At 36.4% G+C, this 27,887-nt stretch overlaps 1 protein-coding gene across 2 annotated transcripts in view; it reads left to right on the top strand.

The window, feature by feature from the left end:
- Positions 1-27,887, top strand: part of NRG3 (neuregulin 3) — a 372,923-nt gene that overhangs the window by 316,801 nt on the left and 28,235 nt on the right. For both annotated transcript variants that reach the window (XR_002439460.1, XM_021399412.1), the window contains exon 5: positions 23,755-23,857. Coding sequence is in view for 1 of the 2 variants with exons in the window: in XM_021399412.1 (XP_021255087.1) it covers positions 23,755-23,857 (103 nt within the window). In the remaining variant the exon portion in view is untranslated. The remainder of the gene's footprint in view (positions 1-23,754; positions 23,858-27,887) is intronic.

Consider the following 27,887-nt stretch of genomic DNA (forward strand, 5'->3'; position numbering starts at 1 on the left):
ATCAGGAGTGAATGAGGGCACTGGGATTGTTCAGTATGGAGAAGAGGAGGCTCTGGGGAAACTTTATTGCCCTCTACAACTCCCTGAAAGGAGAATGCAGTGAGGTTGGGTTTGGCCTCTTTTCCCACGAAACAGTGGGAATGTAAAGAAAAATTTCTTCTCAGAAAGGGTGGTGATGCTTTGGTATACATTGCCCAGGGAGATGTTGGAGTCACTGTCCCTAGAGGTGTTCAAGAAACGTGGAGATGTGGTGCTGAGGGACACAGTCAGTGGGCATGGTGGAGATGAGCTGATGATTAGACTAGATTATATTAGAAGTCTTTTCAAACCTTAATGATTCTATCTGCTTATTCTTTGCAGCAGGCACAGTAGTGATGTAATCAAGCTGAATGGAATGTAGAAGTATGGGACTTGGCTCATGCAGCTATAGCTACTTGAAAATTTCTGACATGAGCTAGTCATCTGAATTTGTTGGGGAGTGAACAGCACGTGCAGATGGTTATCAACCCATTTAAGGATTGGTATAATGAAGCTTTCACATGACTTAAAAGCAACAAGAGGAAACAGCATATATCAGTTTATGAAAGTAGTAGTTTACAGCTATTAAGTAGCCCATGAGGGAGTAGTCTACTTCTGAAGGATAGCTTGGAAGGAGATACGGGGGAATGTGAGGCTGAAGAAATCAGTTGAGGTATTAAGTCATTATTAGGTGAATAAAAAAGAAAGATGGACAAGAGAAGAGTAATTGGTTGACAGAGTGACTCAATTGTTTTACTTCCTTGTTTTACTTCCTTATTTTACTTTTTATTTTGGAAGTCTTTAAAAATGAAGTTGTTAAGGAGGAAAGAGTTGATCTATATTTTTCTGAGTGGCATGGAGGTTTTTTTAATGTTGTGAAATGGAGAGACAGAAAAATGGGAGAGACTTAGATTAGACACAAAGTGCAAACAGCAGGGCATGCGGTACCTGTGGTGGTAACAATGAGGAAAGTGTATCCTTAGGCTGTGCAGATTATCAGCTTCTTCAGGCTGTCTTTGAAATGGGAAATAATGTGTGAAGCTAAGAACAGAAAAGAATTATGCATGTAATGGAATTAATGATATTTTAAAGTTCTGAATGTGAAATGTATAAAGGACATGCTCATGGAAGGGAACGTATTTGTTTTTAGCTTGAGATAAGAAGACATTGGCTGTAAGCTTGAGGTATTGCTAGCACAAGTGAAATAGGTCATGAGATCAAATTATAGTAACTGAAATGTAGTGAAATATGGCAGATGCAAATCTTGACTTCAAAAATACTGTAAGATCATCTTATACGTGATCGTTCTGCTATTCTGTGTTGGTACTATTTCACAACCTCAGTAACACCTTCATATTTAACTTTCTATTCATTTGCTGTCTTGTTTGCACCGAAGATGGTTTTGTAATCTATGTATGGCTTATGCAACAGATGATGTGGGTAGCTCAGCATTGTACTGATTAAAGGAGAAGGTTAATGCTACTGTCAGGGAATTATCAGAAATGCTAGCAGCAATCCATTATCAAAACCACACTGTAACATAATGATGCATTTATACTTTGGGGCATATTTCCATAGTAATTTAAAAGAGGCATCTATATCATGAATGCTGATTTACAGAAGCTACTGATATTCTTTTATAGACCACTGTACAATCTAACGGATCTATGGTTTGATTTTTAACACTGTGCAGTACCTTAGTGCTGTGGATTAGCTACTATAAACATAAGTTTGTAATATGCTTGTATCTGTTGTAATGTATTAATTTATGAAGATAAAAGAGCAGTAGTATAAAATGCTAACCAGATTGAATTAGTTTTCTCAGTAATAGTGCCTTTACTCAGAGAAGGAAATGTGGAAAAAAATAATTGCAAAGCTGTGGTGTCTAAATTAAACTATAAGTAAATGTATAAAATAAATATGCTAAACTTCTGCAGTGTAGAGTGCCACAGTGTCCAGTCAATTTGTGAGAAAGTATAAAAGTGTTAAAATGAGATTTGACACTTACTGAGATCTGTTTGAAAAATTGAATACTTTTAGGACTGAACGTCTTTTACAGTTTCATTTCCCAAAGAGTACACTTTGCTAATGCAACAGGTTGCAACACAGTGTTGTTGTAAAGCAGGTACTACTTGCTGGTACTAATTTAGAAGAAGTAGCTTCCATGTGATGATCACTAGTGCAGCTGAATTTGTTGAGTATTTTTCATAACTAAATGCATAGCAAGGATTTACCATGTGGGTTCAGTTATTTAGAAGGTATGGAGCACTTACAAGTTGCTGAACTGTTGATGATATTGAGACATTTTAATTTTTTTTTGTAAATGGAGAATAAGGAACTGATGGAGGATAAGAAAAGTTTGTTCTGCTGTTTGTTCAAAATATTTGATGGTGAAAAATACTCTGCTGTCTTACATCATATCTGACCTGTCCAGTTTAGAGGGGAATATCAAGCAGAGGATGAGTGAAAGGCTGGAGTAATCCCCTACACAGCAGAGGTCTGTGCCAGCTGGCAGTCAGTGCTTCCATCGGGCTTAATGAAGGGGTGAGCCATTGTAGTAGCACAGACAAAAAATAAAACAATGGCAAGCGAGTGGGAATTAATTGGAAGAGGGATGGTAATATAGGGATGAGGAATTCTGACCACAGTTAGGTTTGTTTTCTTAAATTAGAAGAGATCAATCTCTTGTTGAAGAGCTTGTTTTACTGTGTTCCTAGATATAAACCTGAGATTTCTCTTCAGCAGTACAAGATGGTTACAAACTGATTTGAAGCTATTTGTATAGTTAACAAAAGTCATTTCGGAATAACATGCTCTGAATTGCAAGTGGCTGAATCATCTCTGATATTATTACAAGCAACTTTAAAAAATCTTCAGCATTTTTATCTCAGGTACTATAGCAGATTCTAACTTACACTTCTAATAGGAATAATTTTCAACAGGTAATTATAGTTCACGTGCATAACCTGACATTCATATATTTTATCATTGTACCTGTCAAGAGAGATTACTTTTATGCTGGTGATGAACTGAAAAATATAATCTGCAAATTATCCATTTTATGAAAATTTCTTAAGTAGCTAAATGTAGAGGCACATGACTTTACTGAACAGAAAACGTGTGGGAGTAATTCATAACAGAATCTCAGGGGAATCCATTCTAAAATCAAAAGTTTCATGAACTAAAATATGTCTCATCAAAAATGAAGTAAAGTTAATAATGGTGAATTACTGAACTCATGAATTTTTATGTCTCTAGAAATAACTAGAATATCTGTTTAGTATATTGATTCCTATTCTACGTTCTGGAATCCTTTATAGTTTTCTGTTTTCCAATTCTAGGTTCTATTTTTGCTAAAGCATTTAAGCACACATTTACTTAAAGTCACATTTTTTCTTTTGGATTGTACACATACAGAAAAATTACTCTATCATTGCTCTAATCTAATCTACTGATCCAGTCGTGCATCATGTAATGACCCATCCTGTTTGTCCATACAAATTATAGCAATTTATGAGAGTACATTTTCCTTTCCTAAACAATGCTGTTAAAAGGAACTATCATGTTGTGGGTGTTTTGCTTCTTCTATCTCAGTTCTCTGAACAAAAAGCAGAAAAGACCCGTTTTTGTTCTTCTACTACTAGAAAATATTGCAAAGAATAATGGTTTCTTACTCATAACTTCAAGTTTAATCAATCTTGTTTAATAAGCTTGTTGTTCCACAGGAGTAACAGGTTATATAGTTCATTCTTTTAATGTTGAATTAGAAACTCCTCCAGTGGACCAGGATCTGTAATCTGTTCCAAAAGGAAATTTGGTCAGCGTGCAGGAAAGCTGAGTGATGCACTTCCATGTGAGATGCCATTCTGTCAGACTGCCCCTCTGCTGCCATCTGTCACACAGCAACAATGTGTAATGGAGTATTGATGGTCAGGTCCAACCTCTACTGCCGTACCACCAAAATCTGTCTCTGACATTGTGGGCCAACATAAGAAAAAATAGGAGGTATTAATTTTGGAGCAACCCTCATTTGATATGTCTCATATACTCTCTTCTTTGCTGCTGTGCTCCTCTATGCCTACTGCTAAATTGCTGCTTTGTTGGGAGGATGCAACTAGCACCTGAAAAGCAGTCTAATCTGCTGGATTGCTTTGCAGGGTTGTTTGATCAGCATGCAGCACAATTGATCAGTGGTCATAAAATGCTGTAATCCTTCTTCTTGGGCAATGTTACTGATATAGGCAGGGAGGGTAAAGTCAGGAACAAGGGGAAAGTCCAGAACTGGTGTAATAAACAAGGATAAACCACATTGGTGGTGCTGGTGAGGAGATGGTGGAGCTGGGCTGAAAGAGGCAGCAGTGGTCCTGCAAAACTCTGGGATTCTGTTGTAGAGGTAGAGGATTTGTTTACTGTTGTTACCATAAAAGCAGTCTAGAATGAAGACTTCCATAGCAAAAGTGAAGCCAGCAGTTTTGCTGAGATAAAATTCAGTGTTAGAGAGAATCTATCCTATAGTCAGAAAATCAGTGTCAATCTGGAGAAAAACATCAATAAAATGTCTTTAAGAAAATAACTGAGAGACAACTGAAGGTTTTTGTAGTTTGGGATGTGTCATGTTATAAATTGAACAACTTCAGTTCTGCAAGCTTCTGTTTTTACAGACATTGGTGTTTCTTCTGGGTATTCTGTAGGTGATGTAAGAGCATGTGGTTCACAGCAGCTTGTGGTTTTGCACATTGCATAGGAAATATGCTATTTCTGGATTTTGTGTTAGGATTTAATTCATTTTGCTTTTCATTTGATAGTATTTTTTATTAGTGCATATTTTTGTAGGTGTTTCTGGTAGTTAAATCAAACTCATCGTGGCTTTTCCTTATTTAATTTCCATGACCTTTTGCATACTTTCATGTAGATTTCCAGTTTGCCAGGGTAAAACTATTATATGCCCCCTGTGTTTAAGACAATTTAAATAAATCATTATTTACATCATTATTTAATTGGCTTTACCAATTGATAATTATGCTGAACATCTATCAGAAGGTTACATATGTTTTTAACACACAAGATTCTTGCATAATATAATTCAAAGCTGTAAAATCAGTCCTCTTTTAAGGGGAAATGTAAACCTAATCTCTGCTCTCCACGTCTTCTACAGAAAACAGCTGGTATGCACACTTCTGACTTGCCTGCTTCAGCAACTGCAATGAACTATGCACTGACCCCAAGCTACTTATCACAATCAAATTTCCAAGCTGACACTGAACTAGAGTTGTTTTACATATAGAACATACACAGTATATAAGAAAACAAAGTACTGTAAGAGTTGTTATAATGAAGAGAGAATAACAGTAGTCAGTTATCTGCTTACTCACCACACATGGCTCATGGGGCATGAAGGAATGAAGCAACATCTAAAGAAATAAATTCAGGCATGTGCCTTTATTAAGAGTCTGTGTTAAGGGGGTGAGACTTGCTTATAGGAAGTGCTGTGAAAACTCATCTGTAGAGAGTTGTGCCATAAAACATACAGCTTGCCTTTAACAGGATGATTTTGCTATTGACGTTGGGATGTCAATTGGTAAATACTCCTTTCAACAGAGCTTTGCTCATTTACTCCCTTTGAAAACCTGGCCCTCTTATTTTAATTAAAAGGAAGCAGACAAAATCTAATTATGCAGAGCCTGCTCCATACTAACTGTGGGCTTACTTGCAGCCACCTGGAGTTAAGTGAGTCCTTCATGCTCAGTGTAAAAGAGCTGAGCAACTGCAGTGTGTGACCAGATCTTCTGCAGCACGCTCTGAAAGGCAATGTCATGGGAAGAGCATCTGAGAAGATTGTGAAAAGGCAGCAAAAGAAGCAATTACAGCATTCATTTTTCCCTTTTATTGTCTGAGTCATGCCAGTTGTTAGTGAGCAACATTTAATTAAACCGTTATCAACTTAACTTCGGTGTATTTCATAATCTCACCCTGGGCATTGTCTTTTTATTAGGAAAAGGCTTAAGTGACTATGAAATATAATGAAAAGCCATGGAGAGGGGTAGCACACAGCGAAGCTGTTAATCCACTGGAGACCTCTCTGGGAAACTTTCATTTTTTGGTGACACAGTAGAGCTTTGAAGGTTATCGGGACCTTTTATTATCTATTCAGTTTTCTCTGAACTCAAGCCGTATCTATGCAAAGTACATCCCAGCAAATAACTACCGAGACTGAAGTGGAAAGACTGCTTTATTACTGCTTTTCCTCAAATGTTTTATATCTACGCAGTTGTTTCTTTGCATGTTGTAGTGTGTAGGAGCCAAAGCGAGAGTCTAAGACACTAAGCACAGTATAAGTCTAGCCAATGCCCCAGAACGTTTCTTGTACAGACTGATAGGTGCTATTGAGACCATGTGTTTTTTACACAGCAAACACGCAGATTTATATTTTTCTCAGCCTCTAACTAGAATAAAGGTTCAGGACTGATCCAGTCCTAAATGGGCATCATATTTTCCTCTCAAGTTTGTTATTTTTACATAAGAAACTGTTCTACCAGTCAGCCAGGAACCAGAATTCCTGATTTTAGCTCTAAGACACTAACTGTATATAATTCTTACATATGGTTTCTCTACGCAATTGTTGATTCACATTATAAATGGAATACCGTAGTAACACTGCCATACCTCTATAAACTGTTTAAAGCCTATTACTTTGTGAGAAGAGCATCAAAATCCTTAGAAGGCAGGCAAAGTCCGGCTGTACCATTCTGCTCTAATTCTTTGATGTGTATTTTGTTCTTACCAGTTATTGTTGCTCACAGGATTATTCCTCCTTGGATCAAGGGATTGGAAACAACACATGTCACAACTAATAATCTGCTTCCATCTGAGATATTAACAGGTTGTGAATTTGGTGTAATTAGGCATCTGTTTTTGGCATGGTCTCCAATGTGTGACTCTATGAATTGTTATTACTGATTCCTTATTGTAGAGTATGGCACTCATCTGGTTGGTGTATCACATTTTCTGCTGTTGGAGCTGTGGCTGCAGGTAACCTGTAAATAAAGTAAATAAACTGTATAAAGGTGCAGTTGCAGCTCACATCTAACTCAGCTTCTGGCTTTGAATTGAGATTTAAGGCATTAATTTAAAATGGAAATCCAAGTTACCATTTGTTTTATTATTTGTTGTATTAGTCAGATCGCATCATTTGAAAGGATGGAACAACTCTAATGAGTGGTTATCTCTGCACATCATATGTGCATTGCATGAAGAGTATGGTAAGCATTGAAGATTTAGTTGCCAATAGAAATGCCATGGTTTGGTAAACATATTTGTAATTAGCCTTCATTTGAAAGTGAAGGAAGGGATGCTGAGACCAAGGCTAAATACAACAACCAGTGTGACTTGTTCTGTTTTCTGTACCTAGATCCTATCTGCTAATGCTGTTAGGACAAGCAAGTCAAACAAATGTCTCATTTCCCAAACAGTGTTATGAAAGTTTAACTTGGGATTTTTTGTTTGATCAGTACACCATATAAATTCCATCCAGTACATCTGTAGTCAGTTTATGTGCATAAATAAGGCAGCATCACTTCTGGATTCTGTTACGAGGGTTGTATTTCAATTATTGCACAGTTGTGATACTGCTCTCTCAAAAACTTCTCTGTTTCTCTTCTTTCTCCTAAACATGCATTGATCCATACTGGTAAACTGCATAGTTAGAGGGCATAGAGGCTTGAAAGGATATGGAGAAGTAGTCCAGAATCATGTCTTAACAGCCGTTACTCAACTGAACTCTCCAGTATAAAGCAGCAATCTCTCAACTATGAACTGAAATTTCCCTTTATAGTTAGTTCCTACTAACTGTCCAGAATGAGGTAGCAACATGATGATGGGCATCATCACAAAGAGAGCTTCAGGTGCTTATTCTTGGGATACTTTAATGGAGGAATTCTTCACAAGCCTTGTAAGTATTTGCCTGCGTGAGACATAAACTGAGACTTGACAGATGCTATTACTGGAGGAGATGTTGTAACAAACTTAGATTTTTTTTCTGTACCAAAGAAGATAGTAGATGGGAGGGAGGAGGTATGTAGCAGGAACAATCCTCTCTAACTCGATTCTTTTATAGCCACAAGGTTTTCTGTGGGCACCCCATCCTCTTCGGTCTCCCCAAACAGCGTGACTCTGTTCTGCAGTCTTCAAACTGTGGGTTTTCTGTGGCCCAGCAAGTCATTTCTGAGTTTCCTAACAGGGATCCCATAAGATCTTTGGTCTTAGTTTTTTGTGAGCTGAATGTTTACCATCTGTTTACTCCAAGGAATTAAATGAAAATAAGTGAAAGTTTTCTTCAAATGTTTGTAATTTTAGGAAGTTATTGTGCAGGTTCCCAGGCAGTGAATATTTACTGAGATGAAGAATTGATCAATAGAACTAAGCTCATTTACTTCTTTATTTAACGAAATATGTGGAGATAATTTTAGTTAATGAACCTGCTTTTTTTTTTACTATTGAAAAAGTCATGAAAAATCATATCCAGTTTTGAAAGAACACTAAAAAATAATAGGAATGGGATACACGGTTACTGTACTCCATTATAATAAAATAATTAGGGTAAGAGATAGCAAGTATCTCTAGATATTTGTAAATTTCAGTGAAATACATGAACTAAATTTTTACTCCTTGTCTCTTCAATTAATATACTGTTATTAGGAGCTCATTTTTATTTTTCAGCTAACAGAAAGAAATGCTACCCAATACAATGCAAGTAGTCTGCTATGCACTGCACTTCATGGTAAACCAAGTAAACTGATAAACTGCAGCTCCTAAATAGCTTTGCATGCTCATTAGTGGTAATTACTGCTCATTAGTGAAAATAGTTGTAATCAATGCATTAATGTCAAAGAAATAACAACAAAACCTAGTGTCTCCAGCATGGCGTTTGTCTAAAATTCTGCTCCCTTGGCAGTTGACTTAAATAGCTTTGTGTTTTATTACCTGGTAATACTTGCTTCAATTTAAGATTAAAATATTTTTCTTCATAACGTTGCTTGTATCACGTGGCCATAAATTTCTGAAATGTTTGCTTTGTATGCTGCACATTTCTATGAAGAGCCTTTTTTTGGAGGGTGAGAACATGAAAGAGTATTCAGTAGTCCAGTGAGCAGTACTTAGTAATTAAATTTTCTTTAATATTATTTATTTAGTAATTTCCTATAGACGTAAAATGTTTCAACAGAAGAAGTTTAATGGGGTGCAGTTTGGCTGAGAATGTAAAATTTGTTGGGATTGGATTTGTTCAAACATTTTTTTCCTTTGCTTCACTCCAGGTTGTATAGGCTGCTAATAGCAGAGGTATTGCTGACAAGCTGTTTGATTAACATAAAAGGCTTTTGCCTCATTTCATATCTGAATATTTTTGAATAGTAAAAAGCCTTCTGTTTCATGGTGAGTTTGTTGTTTGTTCTTTTTTTATTATTAACCAAACAACATTTGATTTTGTTGCTGGATACGTCTGTAGCTTTTAATTTTGCAATATGAAAAGAGGACTTTGTGAGTCCATGGGATGAGCAGCTGGCATTGTTTCTTTTCTTTAAAGAGGTTTATGAGATTACAGAGTACTTCAGCCACCAGAGTCTTTCACTGGAATCATGGCATAAACTGGTCGCTTTAAGGGCAAAATTTTGATACTGAGTTAAAATATCTACTAAACAAAAAGTTATCAAGGACATTAAATTAAAAAAATTCTAAACTCAAAAAAAAAAGATAAACATGGGCCATTTTAAAATTGTAGGTCTTCAAATTTGCTTGTGGCCTGAGATTCATTTTATATAAAAATGATCCAACTTTGCTGGAAATCATGCAGAGATTTTTGTATTCATGCTTAAACAGAAAGCTAATTAGAAAATGATTCCCTGAAGCTTCAGCAATGACTTGTTACATTAGAAGTTATTACAACTTTTTATTAAGCATTTTTTTGTAATGGACAATAGGTTATTACATAGAAAACAGACATTTAGATTAAGCAGAAATTGATTCGAATATGAGATATTCTTAATGTTTCCCTTAAGAGCAGCATCTGTGTAATCTAATAGGTGGAGTTCTTATTGCCCAGCCAGAAATAGAAATGTTTGTGTATAATTTATTCTAATTAGTTGAACTGTTACATTTGCTTTTTATTTGTAAACAAATGTAGGGTACAAGCGAGGTTAGAGAAGTCTGGATAAAAGTTTGGAAATTTTAACAGTGGGCATAGATTTTGTATAGAAAGATTGAAATAGGTATGTAAAATGCTTCAGTATAAAAAGTTATATTATTCTTGAAAGAGTTACATTGCTCATTGGAGAGCAGTAGGGGTAGAAATATTGTAGCAACATGTCTTTTGATTTGTATACTAGGTAGATATGATGTTTTAGGATGAGGGCTTTTAGAAGACATTAGAGTCAGGTTATATTCTCCAGGGTACCTTCAAAACTTATCTTTATTGACACTTTGCCTTTGGGGGTATTTATAATTTAGGAGATAAGCAAGTGTAATGTTAACCAAACAGGACAAGGTACATGAAGGTACCATGTTGTACCAATGTATACCTTTAAAATGCATATGATAGAAAGTTTGGTTTAGAGTTTATCTCCGGAAAAAAAAAAAGCTGGAATTTTTAAAAACTTATTTATTTATTTCTTCTAAAGAGAGACATCTGGCATCATCCTTTATTTGGTTTCTACTAAACCCAAGAGGCTTTCCGAAGCAGAGGCAGGAAGGAAGGCAGATGGGAAGAAGTAAAAGTTTAGGCAATCATTAAAATATGTATTTTTTTTCTTACTATTCCTCAGTATAAGATGTTGAATTGAGAAATGCCTGCTTTTACTTCAAGATATTAAATGATTTTTATTTAGGCAGGTTTGTCTTCTTGCTTATATTGCTGTAACAAAATGTTACATAAATTTACTGTTAATCTCACTGCTGTTGGAGATTCTCATACTATCAACTGCAAATAATATAATGGTATAATAATACCATATTAAATATGAGGCTACAAAAAATATCATTTACCTCTGTTTGGTTTGCCAGATGACAACGTGTAGGCAGTACTGCAGGTTTTCACCTTAAATACAGAGCGTATTCGCATATTCAGAGCTTAAGAGTTACGTAAAATTTGTTGAACGATAGTGTGGTGCAAGAAATGTGTGAAACACTGAGTTAGGTTGCAGCTATGAAAATTTGTTTCCTAAGGAAATATTTATTTTCTCTGTTGCACGGAAACAGATGTGATTTGCATACATGATTTATTTCACAAAGGACGTGATTTTCACATTTGGGACAGCAAGAAAGAAAATCCCATGTTCCAACAAACATTATGATTAAAACTCAGTCCACCATTTCTTCTCTGTCTTCTTCAACTAGGAAAATGAAGACTTATGTCTAGTGTGAAGTCGCTACTTCTAGAGACTTATTGGGCATTTGAATTTTCTCAGAAAATTTGCTACTTCATTTCTGTACTGAATGTGAACTTCCATTGCTGGCACTTCCATCACCTGAAGTGGTGATGTTGTTAGCCATGGTCTCACACTGCTAGAGGAGACACGGTGCAGGGAAACAAGAAAAAATGAGAGAGACTGACAGAAAGAGAGATCTATGTGTCTATGTTTTTACGTATAAACCTGTATATGTATGTACAAGGGCTGCTCCAAAATTGATACCTCTTATTTTATTATGTTGGCCCACGATGTCAGAGGCAGATGTTGATAGTACTGCAGTAGAGGTTGAACCTTCCCACCAGTACTCCATTACATGTTGTTGCCGTGTGACGATGGCAGCAGAGGAGCAGTCTGACAAAATGGTGTCTGACATAAAAGTGTGTATGAAGCAAAGGAGCGCTACTGAATTCCCCCATGTGGAAAAAATGCCACCCATTGAGATGTGCTGAATGTTTACCACCTCATTGTTCATCTCCATGTATAAATATTTGTAATACATGAAACTTTTAATGCATAACAGAAGAAAACGTGTTTTGCTTGAACGAATTCTGTAGCTCCAACCTTTCTTAAACCCAGGTCATATGCATCTGTGTGTGTTATTCAGTGTCTCTTCACTGATAGCAAATTGATTACTGAATTTACAGGATAATTGGGCAAACTGAATTTTCTCAGTGATTATTAAAATTGTTAATTCTTAGTTCAGTTTATTTCTATTGTATTAATAGACTGTTTAGTGATATTTAGTTAGAAAAACCTATTGAAACTGGTAGTAAGTTATTAGTTTATTGTAACTACAGAACTTGCAAACTATTCCTTATTGACAGCTTGAGAATATTTGTGAATTCACTGAAGGAAAAAAATACTTTGACACAGTCACTTACTGAACTTTGCTGTCTCATAATTGACCTCAATGATTCAATGAATGCATCCAAAATATTTAATGAAGATGTCAGCTATGGATTTTTATCAATTCAAATAACTTAGTTTCAGGAGTCATCAGTATTGCAGTACTCTGCAGGACCCAGTTAAAAAAACTTATAAAGATTATAACCTTTTAGTGCAGAAATTACTTAATACATGATTTTGTCATGAGATGGCTAACAATAAAACATGGAGCAGGACAGTCAGGTGAGGGCAAACATGCAACATGCTCAATGAGCATCCTGGTCAGTGTTCCAAAATGTCATTGCAGAGGATTCAGTGTGTCATGGTTTTATGATTTTTGGTTATTGGTATTCCACATTGTAACATCATTTAGTGTATGTACCTGGTTCTCAGAAGAGAAGGACTACTACATTCCCCAGGGGACTTTGTGACCCTGTTACCGTTTTTCCGGCCAGAGGGAAAGATAAAAACTCGCAGATCACAAGACCTTGCACTCTTTCCGCCTGTCTCTCGTCCTGGCAGCATCTCACTCCCCAGCCGTCTTATCGTCAGTATTAGAGTAAGGCCTACCTTGATTTTGGGACATTCTCTCTCATTGTATTGGATTTATTAGCTTAAATTATATTGTATTATAGTGTGTTGTTTTGCATTCCAATATCTTATTTAGTAAATTAGTTTGTTTCTCCTCAGATTGTTGCCACTGTTTTTGCTCTCAGGCCCATCTCCCTACCCTTTTTCCCTTTTCCCGGGGCGTGGGTCCCCCGTCCCATTCGTCATGGAACTGGGCCGAACGCCCGTAAACCTTTGTCACAATGGCCTTCCTCTTGTAAATCATCACAGTTTTTCCCGTGAAAATGTTTTTAATGAGCTGAAATTTGGTATTACATAATAGAAGTATAATCAATGAAGGCTTTGCTAAACTGGGACACATAGCTGGTAGTTTACTTCCTACTCTGTATTTTCTGAGATCTGATTCTACATTATTAGAACATTTAATGTTCCATATGTCAATTAAGAATATCTGGAAATTGATTATTGGTTCAATAAGAACTGATTAGGACAAAACATAAGCAGAAAGCTCACATCTGAATGACAAATCTTGGTCCAGCCAATGTGAAGTAATGTCAGGTTATACACAATCTGATCTCTTTCTAGTTTTACACCAGTATGACTGTTCTTAGTGAAATTTATTTTGCACATTACAGTGTAGACCGGAATCAGTCCCACTATTTCTAGCTAGTTTTGCTCTACTCTGTGCTGTTGGTGGATTTCTCACTTAAACTCATCTGAAGCATTGTTTAAAGATTTCCAGCTCCAAAAGGAGCCTTAACAAGGTGAAAATACACAAAAGGATATAATCAAAACTGCAAGTGAGAAGAGATGAGGTTTGAGGAATGTTGGCCTGGGAGGACATTGAGTGTTCTTGAATGTTATTCCCAACTTTTAACTTACTATTCATCAAATTTCATCTTAAAATTTTCCCGTCTCTGCTAGCGGCTCTTAGAAGTTGTTCTAGTTTGTGTTCTGGTCATAGCTGTAAGGTCTACTAGTCTGAATTATCTAATTACATCTAAACCTTACCCTCTACACATCTTTATTTTCTCCTAAAACCTTTTTCTATTTATAGGTATTAGACATGTTTATACTAGCTTGCAGTGACACCTATATTTTCAGTATAGTGTTAGTCTTGTTCTGATGAGTCAAATGTAGATAGGAAAACAAGATGCAACCTGGGCTTCATTTGCTGGCTTTGCATCCAAAATGTTAAATTCAGGCTTGAGCAGCAGCTTCATTGTGACTATGAATGGTGCAGCAATCACTGCTCCCATCAGTTATTGCAGCACTGCTGATGGACAGGTGACCCCAGAATGGCCTGGACAGTGAGTCAGACCTGAGAGCTAGCTCTGGAAGAGGTGAGCGTACAACAATTTCTGATAGTTGAAACACTGCAAGGAAAGGAAGTATAGGACCATAATTCCACATTTCATGTCTTTCTAGCCTTGGTCAAGAGCTAATGCTTCAGTAAATACTTGAAGTAAATTAATCAACATACCTGGAAGCTTGGCAGTATCTGTTGGGCATCATGCTTCCCTGCCAACTGAGTTTAATCAAAGGATTTGCAGCCTGTAGCAATGTATCGAACACCAGCTGTGTCAGATTATTTGGGCAAACAGTACCTTTACTTTGTTATCTGCTAACTGATATGTTCTCCTGTGGAACACCTCCATCTTGTTTGAAACATCATCTGAAAACATGGGAAATAATTGGCGTTTGTGAACCTGCTGCTGATGACAAAGCTGAAAGGACACAAAATGAGAAGTGTGGAGTTTAGATCATTTGTGATTGCTCTTCACAGACCTTCCATGTTGAATGCTGCTTTTTACACTACTGTGGAGTGCTGTGTTAGAGAAAAAGACAGCTAAACTGAGGTTTGATCTCTCCTTTAATCATGTGAACTGCGAAAACTTCAAGCCCTAACCTTTTCAATGACAGTGTATTTAACTCATTCCACTTAGTTCATAATTATCATTTCCACATGTCAATTCTGTGTTGTCTGGCAGTGTTGTCAAAATTTTAAATTGGTGATGGTAATATGTTGGCAAGTTGATGAATGGTGTTTTCTGATTCTGCTTTAGAGCAGGAGTTAGAGGTCTGCCATTAGTATGATGGTGAAGAGGGGCCATCTGAAGGAATCTCCTCTCTAGTTCTCAGAGAAGGAAAGCAGGTCAGAGCTGTCAAAGAGATTGTTATTCCTTATACCCAGCTGGAAACTCTCATCTCAAATGCAGCCCATTTTGTCTTGTCTTTCTGCCATGAACTGCTGCCTCCATTTTCTCAGTAACTTCCTCTAGGTCTGAGATAATTTGTTTTTTAAGTTAAGTCACTTTAAACTGATTGCATATGCCATTCTGAAAATACTTTTGCTACTGCTAAGTCTAATGCCTTGTTCTGTAAACTGAAAGAACTAGTGTTGCAGTGTAGGGTTTTGGATCACCGTGCATCTGTTTGAAGTGGTAAGTTTGTGGATTTTTTTCTGACACTTTCTGTACTTCATTCTTGACGAAAGATCAGCATATGTCATGGATTTTGAAATGCAAAAATCTATTAGCAAAAAATCTCTTTATGTGCATGCTTGCCTTCAAGCATATGTTTGCATCTTTTTGGGTTATGATTTGCGCAGGTGTTTAAAATGTGTCTATATATATTGATATACTGAGATTGGACTATGTATTGTTTTTTGCACTTATCCATTTTGGGACCGGTGAGAGGAGTTACAAGAATAAGGAAAACTGTATTTTTAACTATATTAAGGATTTTAATCTCCTTCATCAATCCTGAAGCAAAGGCATCTGAAAAGGCTTGCACTGCGGCAGTCCCAGCACTCATGTACATGGACAAGCTGGCACTTGAGCAATTTGGTTTTGGCAGCCTTCTGCCTACCTGCAGCTACTGCCAAATTCACAAACTAGATCCCTTACCGTGGGTGAGCATGCAGAGTGAGACTGCTAGACATTTCGTGGGCTGAGGGCTTAACCGTGTCTTAACACTGCTACTTGCATTTATAGACAGTAAGCATCTGCCATTGCTCTGTATGAACAACTGGATGTATTATCCCTCTCATTGGCAAAATGCCTCTGGAGGATTAAAGAAAGAGTATAGCTGCTTACAGGCACCATATTGACTTTTCTGCCTCTGCCAACATAGACTGGGTTTCTCTCTGATTACTTGTAGGGATTTATCCTGCCTTAAGTGTTGTAGTCATTATGCGATCAAACATGTATGTGCTGTGATGTGAATCTGACAGGAATATTTTGTGACAAGATGAGGGGGATGCCAGTGCACCTAGGCAGTGCACACAGCCAGGTCTCTTCCTCATTTTCTCTGGCTCGTGGCGTAGCTAGGGAAAATCAGTAGAACAAGTAGTGGCTGCACAAGTAAACAGTCCCTTTATCCTTCACACACTGGGGAGCTTCAGCTGGGGATGGTTTCAAGGGGAGCACCAGTGGACACAATGCTGTGAGGGATACTTCTTCAGCTGCCTCTGGCAGTCTCTCTCCTTGTTGTCTCATCCATCCCTGGTCACTTGGCTTGGAGGAGGAGCCAGGTCAAGGAGCTGGGGCTGGAAACGAAAAGAGAATACTGCATAAATATGTACACGTGTGCCTGCAAAGTCTTGTTCATAAAATGCTGTACTTTGGCAGCAACGCAGTGCCCTGTGTCACATCTTTCTGCAGCCAAGTCCTTCTGCTCTGTGCTCTCACCCTCCAGAGCCTTCCCAAGTAGAAGACCACATTTCTACTGGAATATTTCAGGTTTCAGGTTACTAACAATTTTCTCTAGTTCTCCTGTCACTGTATTTTCATGAATTATTAAAAAAAAAAAAAAAAGCATGAACGACATTCAATTATACTATTGCTTGACTTACTGTGAGTTTCTGATAATGTAACCATCAATAGTAACTGTTAAATATACTTTGGCGGTTCTGATGTTAGCTCGAGATTTGAATGAAATGTTCAATATTAGTAAGTGAGCAAGATACAGAATATATAAGCCTCACTCATGGGAGAAATTCCCGTGATTGGACTTTGTTGGTAATAGCAATGCAAGATCTGAGATCTAATAAAATATCAGGTGGGAAATGAAGACATTATTACATTAGATGTTACCCTTGCCTATGGACTTAGAAATGAAAACCCTCATCAGCCAAGGAATTACTAAGGCCGAATTAAAGAATATTAATGCATTAGAAGGTCTAAATATTTTTATATAACAATCATCTCTGAAACTATGGAGCTTTGCATACAGTGACTTAAGAGTGCAACAATTATGTATCTGATCCGATGCGTATTGCACTTGGGTTAGTCCTTGGGTTAATCTCTGTATATATGTATGTGTACCATGGTGCGCTCTAACTCATGCATGAGTCTTGTGCCTAAATGTCCTTCCTTCTGGTCCATCAATTTACCAACTCAAAGTATGGCTGAGCCAGCACCTCAGGAGAGCTGAAAGGCTCAGCTGAGCCCATGAGAATATGGACTTTGCAGAAACAGAGGGTCCCATTACAAGAAGAGTGAATGCTGAGTGGAAAATTCACTCTGAAAGATTGTTCATGCTGATGGTGAAGGAAAAAAAATAATAGAAAAGACACTTTGAAAGAGCAAAATTTTATTTTATTAAAATATTTACAAAAAAAAAAAAGAAAAAAATGGAAGGTGATAAAATCAGAGAGGCAAGATATGCAAGAAGCAGCCAAAAATTGAGATAGAAGAGGGTGAGTCGTCATTGTGGAGCCAGGATAGTATACTATTACTACTCTTATCTCCCAGTTGATATTCTCATACAGAATTGTGGCATTTTCACAGACAGTCAGAGAGAAAGCAAAGGAATAATTATCTATGAGAAATCTGTGGTCTTGAAAGATCTCTAGGACTTGGCAAATAATTAACAGCTTGCAAGGATGTACAAAGAAACATAAAAATTGAAAAATAAAAGTCAAACATACTTAAATCTTTCTGGAATGAAGAAAACAAATGTTTGTAATATTATACAATATTTCAGCTGTTGTGATTTACACTTTGAAGCTTTTTGCATACCTATGAAAAGTTAGAAGCTTTTTTTTATGTGCAGCGCAGGAAATGTTGCAAGTTCCTCTGTTAGATTAAAGACCGTTGAGTAACATTCAGATTTTGTAATGTATTGTGCTTATGTGGATTTTCTTACCCAAATTTCAAATGGTTTCAAAACTATATGATAATATGAGATATCAGAATCTCATATTATGAGATGTGAGAATGATCAACAGTGTTACAAACACAAAGGAAGCTTGAACTGTGCAAAGTATCTGCTTGGTTCGTGCTTGGCTCTGAAACTAAGTCATTTTTTTGCACGTTGTCATTCTGTGGTTAGTTTGATGCCATCACTGAGACTGGTCCGATGGTGATTGACCTCATTTAAGCAGTTAAATTTGCATCTATTGTATCTGCAGTAGAAACTGGAGGTACTTAAAGCTGTGGTTCCCAGTAAGCAAAAATGACATAACCAGTAAGACTTGATTGTATGTCTTCAAGTCTTAGCTACCAGCTGAAACACTGAAGTTACTAAAACACAAATGTTTTTAACTCTTAGTTTGATAGCAATTAAATCAGCACTAGCAATGAGCATGCACACAGAGGCTGATGAGAGTTACGTAATGAATTTTGTTAATAAATGAATAATCTTAGTCTTAGAAGTAGGATGAAAATACTTCAGATTATACTTGCATTGTCTTAGTGGTGAGTTGTCAGTACAGAAAAACTCCTAACCTAATATTTTCTGAAAAAATGGAAAAGCTACTTCTCAACTCCTAGTTGCCCGCAGAGCTACTTTAAGCTAATCTTTAATACATTTATTATATTGAAAGTACTTAACTGAGGCTTTGAATGTTTGCTAGATTTGAGCGCTGTTTATAGCTGACAAAAACTATAGTTGCCTGCAGATTAAAGGAAATGATTGTTTTCTTAGGAAGCTGAAGTTAAAATTAATTTACCTTAAGAATTGCAATCTTACTGTTTAAAAGTGTTTATCAAATAATCACATCATAACAAGTAGCAATTACTAAGAATGCCTGCGTGTTCAATCCTATTGTAAAATATTCTAGGCATCCTTATTTAACATTAGCCCATCTATTCTTTTTTGAAGATAGAATGAGACAAAACATGGAGAGTAATTTCATTTTCTTGCTTGTTTTATTTTGTTTTTCTTAAGGGTGGGTTTAATGGGCATAATTTTTCATGAGATCTTGCTTTGTTAAATGAGACCAACTTAAAATAACCAACTCTGAGAGCTCAGAGTTAGAGTCATCTGCCTTTGCATCCCTTTTTCATGATGAGTTTTTAACATTCTGCTTAATTCATTACTTCATTTTTTAATATTCCATGCAAAACTACTGCTAATGCAGTATTAATACTGTAGAATCAAATACGCAAAAATAGTCCGTTCAGAGAGGTTGAGCAATCGTCCTTCTCTGTCCTCTCTGTACACAGAAAATGATCTCACTAGGATTAAATGTCAATAGTCAAACATTGTATAATGTCATGCAGTTGTAATAGATAATGAACTACATCTATTTCACTTTGCTCTTGGTAAGGTCCTTTTGCTGTAAATGTTCCACAGGCACAAGAAAATGTATTTTCTTAATCTTTGTTACTGTCGGAATCCTGGAACGGTTCTTCCCAAGAGAGGTTAACTATTACAACTATGAAATGCTTTATGAACTTCTGCCAGCAGAAGCTATCTTGATCCGATTCTAGTCTGAAATGCGAATCTGTGCAATTAACCTTGACACTGCCCTTTCAGTAAGTGATAGTGGATACCAACTTCCGTTCCTAATTTGAGAACTGAAGTGTTCTGAAGCCCTTCCAGAAGAGAAATTCTACCTAGACAAAAGCTGAAGGAAGAAAACTTGACGACTAATAAAGGTGTCTGAGAATTAAACATGGCATTTTATGTGAAGTAGCTCATATGCTCTTAATGGAATTGGAACAGACTTTTCTGGGGCAGGTTTTTCTGTTTTTTATGTCTTTTCATAGACTTCGTTCCTTTAGAAGTTGAGATGTTTATTAATCGTGTTAATCTCTGAAATAGGAGAAAGCAATATTATCCTCATGGTTATGGAAAATGTAAGGTTCTTGAATTACCCAAGGTCAGAGAAATTTGTGAACTGTGGCTTGTCGCATTTCCACTGCTAAATCATTCTGCCTTAGAACAAGGCACAGCATATGGCGGTTCGTCTGCATGGCAGGTTTTTGCAAGTGAAAGAACAGGGAAAACTCTTGGGAGAGCTGCAAGTCTGATGCTGAGGCAGTCACAGATTGTTTTGTGGAACTTGCAATCTTTTTTTATTCTCTTCATGAATTAAATTTAGAATGCTTTACATAGTTCAGTATTTGTCAGATATAAATCTAAGTATATTGGGAAATGAGCTCTTAACTAATCTTTCGCCTTTTCATTTGTGATAATATTTTATTGGAAATCTCAGTGTGTATTGAGTTTCCATGTAGTCCTCCTCTTTTGTTATACAGAAGACTTCTATACAGTCCTCTGAGGAAACGGGACACCAATAAGGTTGTAAGTAGCAAATGATGATAGTGAGGTATATGAAAGTTACTATTTGTGTTTTGTTATAATTTTCATTAGGGCACATACACAATGTAGTTCTTTATATTTGGAATAACTTTCTACGTTATTTCAATGAACTCAGAAAATATATGATAAAACTAGAGGATCAGGTAATTATAGCTGGTAGTGTTGTTGTGGATTAGGCTAACAAAGCCTACGTTAATCTGTTTTTGTTAACTTGATCTTTTTTTTCCTCAGTCATATGGGTAGAAATAGACATAATTGTTTCTCAAGCAGCCCATACCCATGTTCTTTTTTTATAGGAAAGTTACAAAGGAGAGACATGTTTCAGCTTACTTACAAAACCAAACCACTATATCCTTTAGAAGTAAGAATCATGAGAAAAATGTCCCTCTGTGTTTTATCTTCCAAAGTCTTCTGTGCATGCTTCAGCAGGTCTTTCCACATGCATAAAGCAGACAGATGGCAGCCTTTAAGAGTAAGTTTTAAAGAGCAACAGAATCAAAAGGAAACACAGCACCTGGAATTTGACATGTACTTTTTTCAGTGACAGATAGATTAAATTTGACTGTTCTGTGAGCACTAGAAGAAACATTGCTTTCCAAGGGTCAGAGAGCTCAGTTGTACTGCATGAGTTCAGAGCAATGGTGGAGTTAAAGCATGTCAACAATGAGGACACCTTCAAAGTTTGCTGGGAGATTCAGATAAAATTTCCATCAATAGGAAGGGCTTTTATTTGTTTTTAAAGGAAAAATAAAACCAATGTGGAGGACTTGAGAATAGAAAAATACTAAGCTGATTATATTTTAAGATGTTTGAGACAGAGAATGATGGAGTCCGATACATAAACAAAGATTTAAAGGATATAAAAAATGAACAAAGGTGTCTAAGAAATGGAGTAAATCTAATCAATAAGTAGTTCTTTAAATATACACTATACAAAATAAACAAAGTAAAGAAAAGCATTGATCAGTATGTCTTGAAAGCTAGTGACGTGACAGGGATTAAACAGTCTACACAAAAGACTTAAATCTTCACATAGTTGTTTGAGCGAGATAATATTGTCCAGTCTCTAAAGTGCTTTTATCTGGTAAAATGTATTCTAAAGCATCTTTAACAAGATAGTGATAGCTATTCAGAACTGACAAAAGACCATAGCTGTATGAAACTCACAATTGCTCAACAAAGTAACAAAAGAAAAAGTTTTTAATGAAGACCTAGGTTGACAGAAAAGCAAAATTAGGCCTACTTTTCACCACTTCCGCGAGTTCCTTTTAACCCAGTAGATTTTTTTAATTATATGCAATGTCTGAGTGAAATTACTATTCATAAGTATTTATGTTTTATTTGTGATCTTAGGCAGAATATGCTGAAATTGGTATTGAGTCAGAGCAGATTAACGATTGTGAAACTGAATAATTCTTTAACTATTTGCAGTGTGATCCACCTTAACATAGAGATTTGAAATGTATATAATCAGTCCTTTGTGCATTGTAGTAGAAATGGAAGGTGTATAACTCTGTGTTTATGCACAGTAGTAAAAACAAACAAACAAGAAGCTCCAAAATCTTAGTTCTTTGCCGTAGGAATTTACTGTCCAGATCCAAATTTTATTCGTGCTATAAGGAATGGGACTAAAGCTCTGATGAAATCTATTTTATTGCTATACTGTCAAGATTTTCTATTGAATTACATTTCCAGCTGTATTTCAGACTTTCTAAGTTACTGTATTTGCTTATTTTTATATTTAAAACTGTTCCGTAATGGTACAACTTTTAGAATCTCAAAACTAAATGAGGAAAAAAAGGCAACAGGAGTTGAGGATATTTTGAATCTTAGAAATGAGTTCTGAAATGAGTTCATGGTATTACTCTTTGAGTGAGCAAGTAAAGAAGTAATTAAGAAACAAATGTTTGGTACTTGTAATTTTATTTGAAACAGCTTGTGATAAGGAACTGAAACTTTTTCTAGAGACGAATGACTCTTGAAAATTGCAAATGTTTAGTAACAGCACTGGAGTAGTCTGTGTATTTTTTTTTGCTTGGGTAATAATTAGTACTGATTAGGAAACTGTACATAATATTTAGTCATTGTAACAAAGCAAGATAGTATTTAACTGAAGTTCCAGTTAGATTATGATTTTTTCAATATTTGCCCAGATTAATCTTGTCGTTGTTATACATTCTTTCTTATGAACCGTGAGCTTTATACACCTAGAATGTAGAGCTGCCATCACCCACTTAACACATGTATCCATGTTGACAGAGGTTTTGAACTGAAGATCTCTGACCTTGAAAGGAAATGTAGCTTTGCCAGTGTACTGAGCTTGTACCGTGCTTTGATAATCCTACATGTTGGTTTTCTACCTCAAATTCATGAATGAAAAAATTATGTGCTGTATGTTTTGAAAAACTGACCTGAAATCATAACAATCTTTTAGCAGTTTGTACTAGAGATGTGGTTGAAATAATAAAAATAAAATAGAACACTTAAGGAGCTCTTGAAGAATTCAGTGTGTGAAACTCCAGCAGCCTATCAGCTTCTGTCTGCTGTCACGAATGAGAGTTTTCTCTTTTCTTCTTAGGGTTTTTTGTTTGGTTGGTTGGTTGGTTTTTTGCATTCATTCTGTTCCTGTTTTGAAATTAATTGGTAGGTGATGAGATGTATTGAGGAAATTATTTCAGAAAATTTGAGAATGCCATGATGCATTGTGGCATGATAGTCTTCAGAATCTAAAGTTGATTGAATTGTTTCCACAGACATATGTTTTACATAAGCTTCAAATACAAGGAACAAAATGTGAGCAAGACGTTGTAATCACCATACTATCAAAACAAAACTGACATTTTTCTGGTAGCTAAAAATGAACTCCTGAGTCTTGTGGGACTTTGGGAGAGCTCTCACAGATCTTGCCTTAAGCCAGTTAAGCTCCATGGTAGTAGGGCTCTTTATTCTATTGACAGTAGAAGCATGATCTTCTAAAAAGCAGGAAAGAGGCATGTAGAGCAGAGAAAATGTTAAACTTCCCTGATTTTTATGCATATGTATCTTTCAGTGCGTTTGGGAACCATTTTCTAAAATTTTCGTAGGAGACCATAACTCTGTGAGATGAAAGGTTCAGAGAAGCATCCATTCTGTTGAGGAATTGGACAACTCAGACCTCCAAGATCTCATATATTTGTCCATCACTAGAGAAACCGTGTTGTACAGAAATCCACTTTTTACGAATATTGTTTTCTGATGCCTTCATAATTCTCAATTTTGCTGTTCACAGAGAGTGAAGAAATTTACCAGCGCCAGGTGCTGTCTATTTCCTGTATCGTCTTTGGCATAGTCGTAGTGGGCATGCTTTGTGCAGCGTTCTACTTCAAAACAAAGTAAGAGCCTTTGTCTGTTGTGTTTGTTTTTTAGCTTCTGTCCTTTTTATGGCTTTCCAGTTCTTCAATTTCTCCCCTCTTTTTGAAGCTGTTGTTATTTCCAGACAGGTTAGAACAGTTCTCCATAGCTAGAATATCTGTCAGGAAAAAAAAAAAAAAAACAACCCACAAACCCAACAACCTAAGCAGAAGTATTACATGTCCTTTTTGTTTTCCGATACTAGGAATGAAGATATTGTGTCCCTTCTATTCCTTTCTCTGGACAGGAATTCGCGATAATCACTTCTTATGTTGAAAATAAATGGTTTATGATACCTTTTTTCGTTTTCTTTCTGCATTTCTTTTTCTTTAATGTCCCTCTTCTTTCTGTATTCTGGGAATAAAGGCAAAAGTTAGAAACATATGAACAGTCAAGTTCCCTGCAGATAACTACTGCCATTAACTAAGACTTGTAAACTGATGATGTAAGTTGCATAACTGAGTATTTATAGTGCACAGGAATGTGGAGCTATACAACAAAGGTGAAATCATCTGTACTAAACTATTTTCAAGCAAAATGCTTTCCATTCTGTTTTTCTTTATCTCCCCTACTGAACGTTATTTTTTAATATTCATGGCTGTGTGTGTAATTTGAATTGCACAAACTGCATGGCAATTACTTGACATGCTTGTTAATGCCACTACATTTACAAATATGTTCTGTATGGCCATCGTCCCTCATTCCTGTTCCAACTGGAGCTAATGAGAGAACATACATCAATATAAATATTACCTATATGGGGTTAGCCATGGTGGCTGAGAATCAAGACTCTGGAGATGTCTACTATTTAGAAGTTTGTATGCTTATCTGAATACACACACACTCCATAAATTTATTTTAATGGGAGGGAAATCTGATGAAAACTACTTTCTATGGGAAAAAATAACGTTTTGACATTTCTCTCAGGAAAAGGAAAAAAATATATGCTGGAAAAGCCACCAAACCACCAAACCTTTTTTTTTTTTTTTTCCCTTCCACAGAGATTTCAGCAGTACTATGTGCATGATTTAAGTGAAGACTTGAGCTGGTTCATGTTTTTTCTAAACCCTCTTACCAGTTCTGATGACTTGAGGAATTCCATTTAACTGTTCTTTCGACCTAGAGTCTGACAAGGACGTTAACCAAGGGGATGCTGTGGCAGGGCAGTTCCTCTCTGCAGACTCCTTGGTTCCAGCTTAAACTGTTAGCAGAGATGGCTATATTGCCATCTAGTTAGAAAAGTCATTATGTATGTTAGATTTGTAGAAGAGAGAGGGAGAGAGAGAGAAAGAACAGGGTATTCCTGACTATTCCTAAAGAATTTTTACTGGTGAGTAGAGACTGAGGAAAGGCAGATTGGGATTGTCAGTTGGAAGAACATGAATTCAACTGCTGAGCATACTGTGAATAAAATGTCCCTCTCCTAACTAATGTTTGCTTTTTTTAGTTTGTGTTCCTGTTTGTTATGCACTGTTGGAGGGAATGGTGGAGAGCTGGGTAGGAACAGCCTTCCAAATACCGTAGTTTTGATCAGATGGGAGAGCTATTTTTAAAAATAATGAGTAGAAATAATGCATCAAAGATGCACTCACAGGACTGTAGTGGTTCCTATCTCCTGTTTCTATTTTATTATTGGTTTTAAACTGATAGTTAAGAGTTACTCGGAAGAGTTGAAGTGTACTTATGCCAGATTCTGGAATCTGAAATTTGAGGAGTATTGAGAAAATGGGCACCTTCAGTTCTGTCAAGAGATCCTTTCAAACATATGAAGCACAGCAGTGTTAAGATGCTAATCCCTAAGTCTCTGACTGTTCCATCTGGCATACTGTCCAAAAAGTAAGTCTTTTTACTGCTTTGTCCTTACCTTCATGGAAAGTTACAGCGTGCGTATTAGTTGTCTAGGTACCCAAATCCATGACGATCAGGCAGGTGAGGTAGTAGAGTTTGCCCAGTCTAAGGCAGGAGGTGGGAATGCTGTGACTATGCAGAAATAGATGGAGATGACAGAAGCTAAAGAAGTTAAGTAACACTGCAATTTCTCTTGCCTTTGAAATTGACTTCCTGAATGTACTCACTGCTCATGAGGTTTTTTCCCTTTTTTGGTTCTTAGCACCATTCCCACAAAATCCTGGAAGAACCACTGTAACTATATATCAGTCTGCATGCTGTTTTTCTGCCAGTGCCTTGACTCAAACTTCAGCCTGTGACCATGCTTTAGTATCAGGCTAACCTTTCTACAGATCACCCTGGGACACTCCCTTTAAAAGGGCAATTCCCAATCACCAGAGACTAAGGGAAATGTTTTGCTCATCCCTCTTAATCTGAACACTCATGTGAAGCTCCAGAGGGCACATAAAACAGTATTGTATCTGTGACATTGGCCAGTGTCTTAAGGGTGGAAAAGGAAAGCTACAGGTGAAGCGGCAAAGTTAAAATGAATCAACCGTTATGTGTGTTAGCACCTAGCCAACAGATTTTCAGGACTTTTTCATCAGGCACATGTGTCTTCATCATGCTTAAAAGTTATCAAAACATTTCTCCTGTCTGGGAGATGATCTTCATGTTTGACTTGTATCAAATATTACTAACATCTAGGGAAACTGAATGATGCACAGTCTGGTAAGGGGAGGGAAGTTTGTTTGTAGAAACAGACCCTGACTGCCTTAGTCTGATGGTTGTATAGTACCTGCTGCTAGACATATGCAATTTGCTATGCACCATTTTATTAAAAGTCCTTTTTTAAAGTATATTCTCTCTGGGGAAGTTAGAACTTTATAACTAAACACTATACCCTTCCAATTTTTCCTTTCAGAGTAATAAAGAATTTACTCTTAAGTGTTAACCACAGAGGGGGACCACAGTAAAAAGCAAATGGGCTGCTCTTTATGGCGTAGGATTTTATAGATGACCAGTGACTTTATTTTCTTGTCGAGATAATACTTTATTGCAGAATATTTGTAAAGTAGAACACAGAAAGCTCATTTGTTTTGAGGACTAGAAGTATGAAATAAATATGTTTATCAGTAACTTTGAATTATTAATTTCAAGTTTTATAATCCTGCATCGTATATTTTGGCAAAATGAATACGCATAAGCATAATGTTAGGTTGCATGAACATTAAAGGGAAACTAATTATTAAATTGTTTTTCTCAGTAAATTACCTTTTAGAATCTCAGTTGTAATGTTAAAAATTGCAGCAATGAAGTACTGAGTATCCCAGTTTACTTACATGTTTATAGAAGTAGAAAGAACTTGAAAATCAGATCTTCCATATAAATCCAAAGTAGAGTTCCAAAAATGTGTGATTTATTTTATTTTCCTGACTAAATGCTAAGAAGATCATACATATAGAAGTGACTCCCAAAGGCTGATGCTCATTGATACAAACTCTAGAGCTGCTTTCATGAATTTCCTTTGGAGTTTTATGAAAATTATAATTTCTTAACACTTTCAGCAGCAAATCACTAGAAATTTTTCCAAAAGTCCGTGAAGCATTTTGCTAGAATTTCAAATTTCAGTATGGAAAAAAGGCATTTGTACTTTCTTTTTTCCTTATCAACATTTTCTTGAAATCGCTTGCTGCCTGCTGAAATTTGGCTCAGCACCAGCTGCTGTGTGTAGCACAGCGAAGCAGTGCTGCTGCTACTGGCCAGTCCTTGATCTTGCTGGGTGGGCTCCAGGGTCTTTGTGGGATTGCTGCATGCAGTGCATCATGAGGAGAATAAGGTAGGAAGGAAAGAATTAAACTAGTACTGGGGACTTGTTTCTCATTTAGAATTGATGTTCTCCAACAGTGTGTCCTTCCAAAAAAACAGAGCCTCCAATATATTTTGCTGACCATATTTGCTTAACTGAGTTTTATCTGTTGGCAGAAGGTAAAATACGTATTTAAAATAGTTTTCTGCCTGAAATCTGCAATAATGTGTAGAACTTTAGAACTCAGTTGGCCAATATAATGTGGCAGAAAGAGTAAGCTGTTTTTAATCATATAGTTATCTTTTGAATATTGC

Source organism: Numida meleagris, chromosome 5, assembly GCF_002078875.1.
Source record: "Numida meleagris isolate 19003 breed g44 Domestic line chromosome 5, NumMel1.0, whole genome shotgun sequence".
Classification (NCBI taxonomy): domain Eukaryota; kingdom Metazoa; phylum Chordata; class Aves; order Galliformes; family Numididae; genus Numida; species Numida meleagris.